Source organism: Scyliorhinus canicula, chromosome 18, assembly GCF_902713615.1.
Source record: "Scyliorhinus canicula chromosome 18, sScyCan1.1, whole genome shotgun sequence".
Classification (NCBI taxonomy): Eukaryota; Metazoa; Chordata; class Chondrichthyes; order Carcharhiniformes; family Scyliorhinidae; genus Scyliorhinus; species Scyliorhinus canicula.
Genome location: NC_052163.1, coordinates 71,899,213 through 71,911,491, shown reverse-complemented (window position 1 = coordinate 71,911,491; position 12,279 = coordinate 71,899,213). Strand labels below are relative to the sequence as shown.

The 12,279-nt window shown below is 45.6% G+C and overlaps 1 protein-coding gene across 1 annotated transcript in view; it reads left to right on the top strand.

The window, feature by feature from the left end:
* Positions 1-12,279, top strand: part of LOC119953461 (E3 ubiquitin-protein ligase Arkadia-like) — a 119,988-nt gene that overhangs the window by 87,594 nt on the left and 20,115 nt on the right. Inside the window, exons 10-11 of the mRNA XM_038777766.1 lie at positions 7,224-7,319; positions 7,583-7,680. Coding sequence (XP_038633694.1) covers positions 7,224-7,319; positions 7,583-7,680 — 194 coding nt within the window. The remainder of the gene's footprint in view (positions 1-7,223; positions 7,320-7,582; positions 7,681-12,279) is intronic.

Below are 12,279 nucleotides of genomic sequence, written 5' to 3'. Positions count from 1 at the left end.
GCGTGTGAGGGATTGACGAGGGGCGTGTGAGGGATTGACGAGGGGCGTGTGAGGGATTGACGAGGGGCGTGTGAGGGATTGACGAGGGGCGTGTGAGGGATTGACGAGGGGCGTGTGGGGGGTTGACGAGGGGCGTGTGGGGGGTTGACGAGGGGCGTGTGGGGGGTTGACGAGGGGCGTGTGGGGGGTTGACGAGGGGCGTGTGGGGGGTTGACGAGGGGCGTGTGGGGGGTTGACGAGGGGCGTGTGGGGGGTTGACGAGGGGCGTGTGGGGGGTTGACGAGGGGCGTGTGGGGGGTTGACGGGGGGGCGTGTGGGGGGTTGACGGGGGGCGTGTGGGGGGTTGACGGGGGGCGTGTGGGGGGTTGACGGGGGGCGTGTGGGCGGTTGACGGGGGGCGTGTGGGGGGTTGACGGGGGGCGTGTGTGTGGGCGTGTGAGTTGACGAGGGGCGTGTGTGTGTGGGCGTGTAAGTTGACGAGGGGCGTGTGTGTGTGTGTAACCTAACCTGCACATCCCTTGGCTCTAATCGGGCATTTAGCATTGCCAATCCACCTAATATACACATCTTTTGGGCTGTGGGAGGAAACCGGAGCACCTGGAGGAAACCGACATAGGCACGGGGGAATGTACAAACTCCACACAGTCATTCAAGGTCAGAATTGAACCTGTGTCCCTGGTGCTGTGAGACAGAAGTGCAAGCCACCGTGCCACCCTTAGATGATATTCATTATCTTGACTTATAAATACTGCTGGAGGCAATTTGTTAGTAAGCTCTACCTTTTACTCAACATATTACAAACACAATACATACTTGGCATGAGATTCTGCATTGAAATATCTCATTTCAAGCTCTGTCGTCATCTGACCTGCCATGGACTTTATATTTACATATCTAACATTGACCCTTTGCACTAGATCTCTTCCTCCCGGTTTCTGACTCATAAGCGCATTGTTTAATTTATCCGACATCGCTCTCCGATTCACAGACCTAAACATTGTGGTGATTTTGACAATCTCCCTGACTTTGTTCTCCTCGCTGAGGTTGTGTTCCATTCAAATTCTCCATGTTCTCTTGCTCTCGAGGAGTATATGAGTCATCAGAGACTATTGGTTCTCTGCTCAAGTTGTCTTTCTGATTGTTTGGTTAATTAGTTCATTCCATTGATGGTCGTCATCACCTTGTGGTGGTAAGTACACTTCTGTTCCTTCTCACTATCCCGTTTTCAGTCTACAAAATTAGATCTCAGATTTGTGTCTTTTCCAGTTGTTACGACCCCCTGGGCTAGTGCGTGGTCAATTCCAGCCTCACTTGACCCAGAGTCACAACAAAATTGAAAGTATTAAATAATTCTTCGAAAATGCTCAAGGTTTTTGGCCCTTGCGTGCCCAATAACTACAATCACCAGGTTTATAAATTTAAATGCAATTAATTTTATTAATAATAACTATAATTAAATAGGGCAGCATGGTAGCATTGTGGATAGCACAATCGCTTCACAGCTCCAGGGTCTCGGGTTCGATTCCGACTTGGGTCACTGTCTGTGCGGAGTCTGCACATCCTCCCCGTGTGTGCGTGGGTTTCCTCCGGGTGCTCCGGTTTCCTCCCAAAGTCCAAAGATGTGTGGATTGGCCATGATAAATTGCCCTTGGTGTCCAAAATTGCCCTTAGTGTTGGGTGGGGTTACTGAGTTATGGGGATAGGGTGGAGTTGTTGACCTTGGGTAGGGGGTAGGGTGCTTTTTCCAAGAGCCGGTGCAGACTCGATGGGCCGAATGGCCTCCTTCTGCACTGTAATTTCTATGTAAATCTATGTAAATAGGCAACAAATACAAGAGGTTAGCTAATTCCTAACCCTCCTACTTATACCCGTCCCGCCTTCTATCTATAAATAAATACATCTCTATATAAAGGTAAAGTTGCACTGTCCCAGGTGACCACAGGGTTCTTTTCCCTTTGAATGGAAGAGCTGACTTGATGGTGATTTAACCCGAGGATCACCACACATGATTGATTGATTGATTTGATTTATTGTCACGTGTACCGAGGCACAGCGAGAAGTATTGTTCTGCGTACAGTCCAGACAGATCGTACCATACCTGAAAAAACATAGGACATACAGGGGTAAGAACAAAGAACAAAGAAAAATTACAGCACAGGAACAGGCCCTTCGGCCCTCCAAGCCTGCGCCGATCCAGATCCTCTATCTAAACTGTCGCCTATTTTCTAAGGATCTGTATCCCTCTGCTCCCTGCCCATTCATCGTATCTGTACGGTTGAGAAGGCAGTGCGTTGCATCTCAGGTGGTTCTCAGACTTCTGAATCTCCTGCCTGATGGAAGAGGCTGGAAGAGTGAATAACCCGGGTTGGAGAAGTCTTTGATTATGTTGCCAGCTTTCTCAAGGCAGTAGCAGGTGTAGACAGAATCAATGGATGGGAGGCGGTTTTGCGTGATGGACTGGGCTGTGTTTGCCATTCTCTGTAGTTTATTACGGTCTTGGGCCGAGCAGTTGCCATACCAGGCTGTGATGCAGCCAAATAGGATGTTTTCTATGGTGCATTTGTAAAAGTTGGTAAGAGTCAATGTGAACGTGCCGAATTTCCTTAGTTTCCTAAAAAAAAAGGAAGTATAGGTGCTGTTGTGCTTTCTTGGTCATATAGTCAACACGGGTGGGCCAGGACAGATTGTTGTTGATGTGCACGCCTGGGAATTTGAAGCTGTCAACCATCTCCACCTCGGCAGACAGGGGTATTTACGAAACTTTGTTTCCTGAAATCAATGACCAGCTCTTTAGTTTTGCTGACAGCGAAGGAAAGATTGTTGCCGTTACACCAGTCCACTAGGTTCTCTACCTCCCCTGCTGTATTCTGGCTCATCGTTGTTCGAGATCCAACCCATTCTGGTCGTGTCATCAGCAAACTTGTGTATGGATTTGGAGCCAAATTTTGCCCCACAATCGTGTTTGTATAGGGAGAAAAGTAAGGGGCGTACGCAGCCTTGCAGGGCCCTGGTATTGAGGACTATTGTGGAGGAGGTGGTGTTGTTTATCCTTACTGATTGCGATCTATGGGTCAGGAAGTCGAGGATCCGGTAGGCATGACCAACCTTTCATTATAAATGAACAAGGCAGTTCCGACACTGAAATGTCTTTGTTGCTTCAACGATTGTTTTGCGTCTAGATGATTTGGAACATATTCTGGCCACCTTTTTGCAGTATTAATTCTTCATCTACTTTTTGTGCCTGTCTGATTTCATTCAGTGTTGTTGCTGGTTGGAATTTTGTAGTCAATGACATACATTACTCCATATCCTCAACAAAATGTATGTCCACCTGTTCAGGCTTCGCAAAAGGAATTTGAGACAGTGCAGTTGCTGTTATTTGATGTTTGCCTTGGACATATTTATCGATTTCTTGATGTTTTTCATGTGGTTCCTTCAACTGCTGTCGATGGGAAATCTGCCTGTTTATTCTAGGTTTCATCACGATTCTATTAGGTTTTGGTCATCACATTGCAGCATATGTTTATTCTTTTCAATACCTGTGAATAGTTTTGGGACCTGCGTCCTGAATTTTGTTGTTTTTTTTTCTGGGCTTTCCAATTCAATAGGTGAGTTGTAGATCTGTGCAAGTTTTCCTACTTGGCAGTGAACAAGCTTGTTTGTGGACCAGAGACAAAGTTTCTGTGGTTTCTCTTCCATTTTACCGTCAACTGTCCCATTATGTTTCGCTGAATGCCTCCCAGCCCGTGAGTCTTATGGTCGATGGCTGAAGAAAGTCTGGCTTTAGCCACTGACCTGTGTCTGAAAGAATTGAAACTCCTGCTCCAGTGTCCAATTGGAAGTTTCTTTAATGTCTGTTGATCTCCATCTGTGCTCCAATAGTTCCCATTGTCTCCCAAGATTGGTACTTCGTTATCTTTTTCTTCTTAAGCTTCTTGGATGGCAGATGGTTTAGTGTGTCTCTTTTCAGTTTTGTGTTTAGGGGCTTTTTACTGCGGAATGCACATTTAAAATGGCCTCTTTTCTTGCAGGAATGTCAATCTGTTATTTTGGCGTGGTGTTCTTTACACCAGTGCAGCCATTTTCCACCAAGACAAAACTGAATAATGGTGACTCTTCACCGTTTCGATGTTTTGGCTGCTACTTCGATGTGACCTCCCCCAAGCGGTGACTTCCCGAGCCATGGGCCTCCCCCCTCCGCCGGGCTGTGAGCCTCTATCCGAGCGTGAGCCTCCGACTTCCCCACCCTCCGCCAGCTGTGGGCCCCAAGCTCCCCCAGTCATGGGCCTCCGACTACCCCTGGCTGTGACCCAATCTCCCCTCGCCTCAACTCCGTCGTGTCGTGGCCTTGACCTGTGTTGGAGAGTATTGGGTGTTCTGCTCTCCTCCGTTTGCATGTGGCTGATTACACTGAGCATCAAGAGGAGATCATTGAGTATTTTCAACATGTGTACTGGTAAATACGAGTAGGGCCTTGAATCTAGTTTCTAATAGCGGAGACTGGGTGGTTTATAACTGAAAGCGTTTCAGATAGTGGCATTGAGCACCGCTGGATTTGTCATACTGTCCATTCACCTGGGTGTGAAAATCCGAATGAGAAGTCTTAACCAGGCCAGTGGCTGTGAGGGATGGGAACGACTGTACAGGGTCTCCTGAGTTTAGGACAGACAGAGGATGATGCACTCTCCGATTGACTGTTATACTGAACTTGGTGCTGATGTCCTGTGTACTGTGTGTGTTCAGGTGAACACACACTTCAAAACCTAAAACTGAAAGCAGATGAAATGGGAATAAAGAACTCATGAATTATTGTGTCCACCTAGTTATATCTTCATTCTTGACGACTGTAGGGAAAGGATAAACTTTTAAAGAGTGGATTCTGCTGGACAGCTCTTGTACTGCTTCATAGCTGGAATATTCCTTCATAGAACATTACAGCGCAGTACAGGCCCTTCGGCCCTCGATGTTGCGCCGACCTGTGAAACCACTCTAAAGCCCATCTACACTATTCCCTGATCATTCATATGTCTATCCAATGACCATTTGACTGCCCTTAGTGTTGGCGAGTCCACTACTGTTGCAGGCAGGGCATTCCACAACCTTACTACTCTCCGAGTAAAGAACCTACCTCTGACATCTGTCCTGTATCTATCTCCCCTCAATTTAAAGCTATGTTCCCTCGTGCTAGACATCACCATCCGAGGAAAAAGGCTCTCACTGACCACCCTATCTAGTTCTCTGATCATCTTGTATCCCTCAATTAAGTCACCTCTTAACCACCTTCTCTCTAACAAAAACAGCCTCAAGTCCCTCAGCCTTCCCTCATAAGATCTTCCCTCCATACCAGGCAACATTCTGGTAAATCTCCGCTGCACCCTTTCCAATGCTTCCACATCCTTCCTATAATGCAGCGACCAGAATTGCACGCAATACTCCAAATGCGGCCGCACCAGAGTTTTGTACAGCTGCAACATGACGTCATGGCTCCGAATCTCAATCCCTCTACCAATAAAAGTGAACACACCGTACGCCTTCTTAACAACCCTCCAAACCTGGGTATCAACTTTCAGGGATCTATGGACATGGACACTGAGATCTCTCTGCTCATCCACAGTACCAAGAATCTTACCATTAGCCCAGTACTCTGTCTTCCTGTTATTCACCACTAGTAACTGGACTCCAGTCTGAACATTTCCCATCAACCACCACCCTTTGTCTTCTTCCAGCTCGCCAATTTCTGATCCAAATTGCTAAATCACCCTGAATCCCATGCCTCCGTATTTTCTGCAATAGCCTACCATGGGGAACCTTATCAAACGCTTTACTGAAATCCATATACACCACATCAACAGCTTTACCCTCATCCACCTGTTTGGTCACCTTCTCAAAGAACTCGATAAGGTTTGTGAGGCACGACCTACCCTTCACAAAACCGTGTTGACTATCTCTAATCAAATTATTCCTTTCCAGATGATTATACATCCTATCTCTTATAAACCTTTCTAAGACTTTGCCCATAACAGAAGTAAGGCTCACTGGTCTACAGTTACCGGGGTTGTCTCTACTCCCCTTCTTGAACAATGGGACAACATTTGCTATCCTCCAGTCTTGCACTATTCCTGTAGACAAAGATGACTTAAAGATCAAAGCCAAAGGCTCAGCAATCTACTCCCTAGCTTCCCAGAGAATCCTAGGATAAATCCCATCCGGCCCAGGGGACTTATCTATTTTCACTCTTTCCAGAATTGCTAACACCACCTCCTTATGAACCTCAAGCCCTTCTAGTCTATTAGAAGTTACGAAGCCCATTCCAGTTACGAAATTTTCATGATTCATGTATAGGGAAGGTGAAACAAGCAGGGTCAGATTGAAGAAAGAATTTGTGTTTACACTGAGACTTTTACAATCCCAACATGTCCAAATAAAATGGTGTTGCAACATATGAAACAGCAAGCAAGTTATGCACAGGAAGACTCCCCAAATATTTTCATGACAAGCTGAATGGCCCGTTCTCGTGATGTGTCTTACATGTACGTATATATGACAAACAACTATGAGCGAAATGACCAGATAATGGGCCATAACTTCTGAACTCCGAGACAATTTTGGGGGAGCGTGCGAGGGTGAGGTTCTCGGTGAAGGACTGTGCAGCAATTGTCCAGGAAGTTCAAACTTCCTGAGGCATTTGCCCTGCACTGCGAACAATCTGAAAATGCGATTTTTCTTCTATATCAAATCAAAACTGTTTTGAGCTCATGGGTAGCTTTGCACAGACCCACACCAAGCCCCCAGTGATGTCCTACCATCACCACCACCACAGAACTCCCCTGCCCCCTGACGACCCACACATGGGACTCTTTCCCCTGCCCTCCCAATCCCCAGGGGTCTCCCCAACCTTCCCCCACCATGTCCTCCACCTCCAAATGCCAAACAGTCCCAACAGGACTCCTTCCAATCCCTGAATGCCCCCCAGTGGACTCCTCTCATCCTCTTGCCCCCATGACCATCCCCCAATCTCTACCTAACCTGACCAATATGAAGGGATGAATGCCTAATCAGTAGTTCCTGTTGTCTCACTTCATGATTGCAATAATTTTAAGAATATGCTTGATATAAATGGGTGAGGAGTAATATACCTTGTACAGATAGACTAACTAGTTTATCCTCACTGGACACTACAGCTTAGAGTTGCTTTGTGACCTGATCTCTTCTCTTATTTGGAGGACCTGCTGCACTTGGAGGATCAGTTTAGTGATTTAAACCATGGAGCAACGCAAAGCACCATTGAGAGATACACCTTCCTGCACAAGTATGAAAAGGTGAGGTATTTTTTTACAGCTAGCTTTTGCCAAAGACAATCTTTTCATCTCTTTGATGTTTCAAGGAATATTAATTGGAAGTTGGTAATTATGAAGTTAGTGAATTGGGAAGCGGGTTGTGAGCAGATGCAGACTGTGCACGTCTGTGACCAGAGTGTCTTGAGCAATGGCCTACCCAAGCCATGATTTGTAAACTTTTCTACATGTAGCACTGTTACGATTAATACATGTGTTCATCTCACTCAACTGATTTAATTTTTCAGAGGACACTGGAGACTTGTACAGAAGGGAAGGAGGCATCTGAGGTGGAGGAGAAATGCACAATCTGTTTATCACCATTAGAGGAAGGAGAAGATGTTCGGTGAGAAATCCCAGCAGCGCTCCACTTTCCCACAATTTAAAATACTGCAATTCCATTGTTCCTTTCAAACGGAATAACTTTCCACTTCCCGTATTTACAAAGGAAATGGATGATGCAGATACAGTAATCCAAGGGGAGCACTTAGATATTTATTGGATGGGATAATAAAAAGAGAGAGGAAGTACTCAAAGGGTTGGAATCCTTGAAGTGGATAAGTCACCAGGGCCAGATGGATTGTTTCCGAGGCTACTGAAGGATGTCAGGAAGGAGATAGTAGATGCTTTGAGGATGATTTTCTAATCCTCACTAAATACAGGGGAGGTACTGGAGTACTGGAGAAATGCAAACATGGTTCCATTGTTTCAAAAGGGATCGAAGGAAATGCCAAACACTTATAGGCACGTTTGTCTTATGTCGGTGATGGACAGATTAGTAGAATCAACTCTGAGAGACAGGAATAACTGTCACATAGAAAGGCATGGACTAGTCAGGGATAGTCGGCATGGATTTGTTAAAGGAAGGTCTTGCCTCACTAATTTGATTGAATTATTTGAGGAAATGACAAGAAGGGTGGATGAAGGTAGTACAGTAGATGTTGTGTACATCAATTTTAGCAAGGCAATTTGGATCTGAACGTGGGGAGCACGATTGGGATATTTGCAGACGACGCAAAGATTGGCTGAATGCTGGACAGTGTAGAGGATAGCTATAATCGCCAAAATGATAAAGCTGGGCTGGTGAAGTGCACGATAAAGGGGCAGATGGAATTTAACACGGAGAAGTGTGTGGTCACGCATTTAGGGAGGTTAAACAATTGCAGCAAGTACACAATAAATGGGAAAATGTTAAGAGGGGGTAAATAAAGTAAGATCTTGGCATACAAGTACACATGTCCCGAAAGACAACATCGAACAGCACAGTACAGGCCCTTCAGCCCACAATGTTGTGCCGACCATTTATCCTCATCTAAGATCAACCTAACCTACCCCCCTTCGATTTACTGCTGTCTATGTGCCTGTCTAAGAGTCGCTTAAATGTCCCTAATGACTCTGACTCCACCACCTCTGCTGGCAGTGCATTCCACACACCCACCACTGTGTAAACAAAATAAAAAAAACCTACCTATGACATCTCCCCTATACCTTCCTCCAATCCATTTCCACCCTGAGGAAAAGTCTCTGGCTATCCACTCTATCCATGCCTCTCATCGCCTTGTACACCTCTATCAAGTCACCTCTCTGCCTTCTTCGCTCCAGTGATAAAAGCTCTAGCTCCCTCAACCTTTCTTCAGAAGACATGCCCTCCAGTCCAGACAGCATCCTGGTAAATCTCCTTTGTACCCTCACCAAAGCATCCACGTCCTTCCTATAATGAGGCGACCAGAACTGGACACACTATTCCAAGTGTGGTCTAACTAGAGTTTTATAAAGCTGCAGCAAAACCTTGCGGCTCTTAAACTTAATCCTCCTGTTAATGAAAGCCAACACACCATATGCCTTCTTAACAACCCAATCAACCTGGGTGGCAACTTTGAGGGATCTATGTACGTGGACCCCAAGATCCCTCAGCTCCTTCACACTTACCAAGAATCCTGCCTTTAACCCTGTATTCAGCATTCAAATTCGACCGTCCAAAATGAATCACTTCACATTTATCAAGGTTGAACTCCATCTGCCACTTCTCAGCACAGCTCTGCATCCTGTCAATGTTCTGTTGTAACCTGCAACAACCCTCAGCACTATCTACAACTCCACCAACCTTCGTGTCAACAGCAAACTTACTAACCCGCCCTTCCACTTCCTCGTCCAAGTCATTTATAAAAACCACAAAGAGCAGAGGTCCCAGAACAGATCCTTGCAGGATACCACTGATCACCGACCTCAAGGCGGAATACTTTCCATCCACTACCACTCGCTGTCTTCTTTCGGTCAGCCAATTCTGTATCCAGTCAAATTTCCCTGTATCCCATGCCCCCTAACTTTCTGAATGAGCCTACCATGGGGAACCTTATCAAATGCCTTACTGAAATCCATAACACCACATCCACTGCCCGACCTTTATCAATGTGTCTCGTCGCATCCTCAAAGAATTCAATGAGGCTTGTGAGGCATGACCTGCCCTCAAAGACATGCTGACTATCTTTAATCAAACTGTTTTTCTAAATAATCATAAACCCTATCTCTCGGAATCCTTTCCAATATTTTGCTAACCACGGGCGTAAGACTGATGGGTCTGTAATTCCCAAGGATTTCCCTATTCCCTTTCTTGAATAGGAGACCAACATTCGCCTCCCTCCAATCATCTGGTACTACTCCAGTGGAGAGTGAGGACGCAAAGATCATCGCAAACGGCGCAGCAATCTCCTCCCTCGCTTCCCGTAGTTACCTTGGGTATATCCCGTCAGGCCCAGGGAACTTGGCCATCCTGATGCTTTTCAAAATCTCCAGTACATCCTCCATCTTAACATCAACTTGTTTGAGTCTATTAACCTGGTTCACACTGTTCTCATGGGCAACAAGGTCCCTCTCTCTAGTGAATACTGAAACAAAGTATACATTTAGGTCCTCCCCCATCTCTTCAGACTCTAGGCACAAGTTCCCTCCACTGTCCCTGATCCGCCCTCTCTCACTCTGATTTTAGGGTTTTCCCTAATCCTTCCCCCCAGGGCTTTTTCATGCCTCCTTCTAGCTCTCCTCAGTTCATTTTTGAGTTCCTTCCTAGTAAAGAAGACATGTGGAATTCTCTACTTCATTAGCAGAAGTGTAGAACATAAAAGTATGGACAGAATGCTGGAATTGTATAAAACACTGGTGAGGTCACAACTGGAGTATTGTGTGCAGTTCTGGTCACCACATTACAGGAAGGACGTTATTGCTCTGGGGAGTGTGTAGATGAGGTTTACAAGAAAGTTGTCAGGGCTAGAAAAGTGTAGCTATGGAGAGATTGCATAGGCTGGGGTTATTTTCCTTGGGACAAAAAAGGCTGAGGGGTGATTTAATTTTTAAAAAAATTTTGAGTACCCTATTTCTTTTATAATTAAGGGGCAATTTAGCCTGGCCAATTCACCTCCCCTGCACATCTTTGCGTTGCGGGGGTGAAACCCACGGAGACACGGGGAGAATGTGCAAACTCCACACAGACAGTGACACGGGGCCGGGATCGAACCCGGGTCCTTAGCGCCATGAAGCAGCAGTGCTAACCACTGCGCACGTGCCACCCTGACGAGTGATTTAATTGAGGTGTACAAAATTGAGGGGAAGAGAGAGAATGGACAGGATAAAATTGTTTCCCTTTGTGGAGAATTCTAGAACCAGGGACATAGATTCAAGATAAGTGGCAGACAGTGTGGAGCGAACACAAAGAAGACCTTTTCATGCAAAGGGTAGTGGGAGTCTGGAATTCGCTGTCCGAGTTAGTGGTGGAGCCAGAGACCCAAAATCCTTTTTTAAAAGTATCTAGATCTGCACCTTAAGTGCTGTAAACTACAGGGCTATGGACTGGGGGCAGGAAGGTGGGATTAGAAAGGGTACCTGGGTGTCCTTGGGCTGGCATGGCCAAGGTGGGCCGAATGGCCTCCTGTGCTGTAACATTTCTACAGTTCCCCACATATTCTATCTATCATGTTCTTAACCTGTTTATCCTTTTACAGCCTCACTTTCCCCCACCTAACTTTGTAAACTCAGTAAAATTGGATGCATTACATGATATTCGCTTGTTAATATAAATTGTAAATAGATAGATTCTTAGATGTTTACAGCATGGAAACAGGCCCTTCTGCCCAGCTGGTCCATGCTGCCCAGTTTCTATCACTAAGCTAGTCCCACTTGCCCGCATTTGACCCATATCCCTCTGTACCCACCCTGCCCATGTAACTGTCTAACTGCTTTTTAAAGGAAAAAATTGTACCCGCCTCTACCACTGCCTCTGGCAGCCCGATCCAGATGCTCACCACCCTCTGTGTGAAGAAATTTCCCCTCTAGTCTCTTTTGTATCTCTCCCCTCTGACCTTGAACCTATGCCCTCTAGTTCTAGAATCTTCTACCTTTGGAAAAAGATGTTGATTATCTACCTTATCTATGCTCCTCATGATTTTATAGACCTCTACAAGATCAGCCCTTAAGCCTCCTACATTCCAGGAAAGAAAAGTCCCTGCCTATCCAGCCACTCCTTATAGCTCAGACCGTTAAGTCCTGGTTGCATCCTCATAAATCTCTTCTGCGCTAGTTAATAGCTGAGGAACAAGAACTGATCCTTTCAAGCCCAATAATACAGCCTACCAACCTGAAAATTACACTTTTACTCTGACTCTATTTTTTTTTTGTCTTTTAACCAACCATAATCTGTGCTCGTATATGAACCCAATCTTATGAACCCTAATTTTATATATTCTGTTATCAAATGTTAATTGCAACCTCAAAATACTCTTGCAGATTTGTGAAAAATGGTTTTCTTTTCATTAGTCATAAATCTGTGTGGATGCTGCCCAATCAGATTTATGATTTTCCAGGGCCCTGTTCCAAATAATAGATTCTAGTATTGTCTCTCTGAATTGGGTCTATAGTTCCCTGTTTTCTCTCCCCACCCTCTCTTGAATAGTGG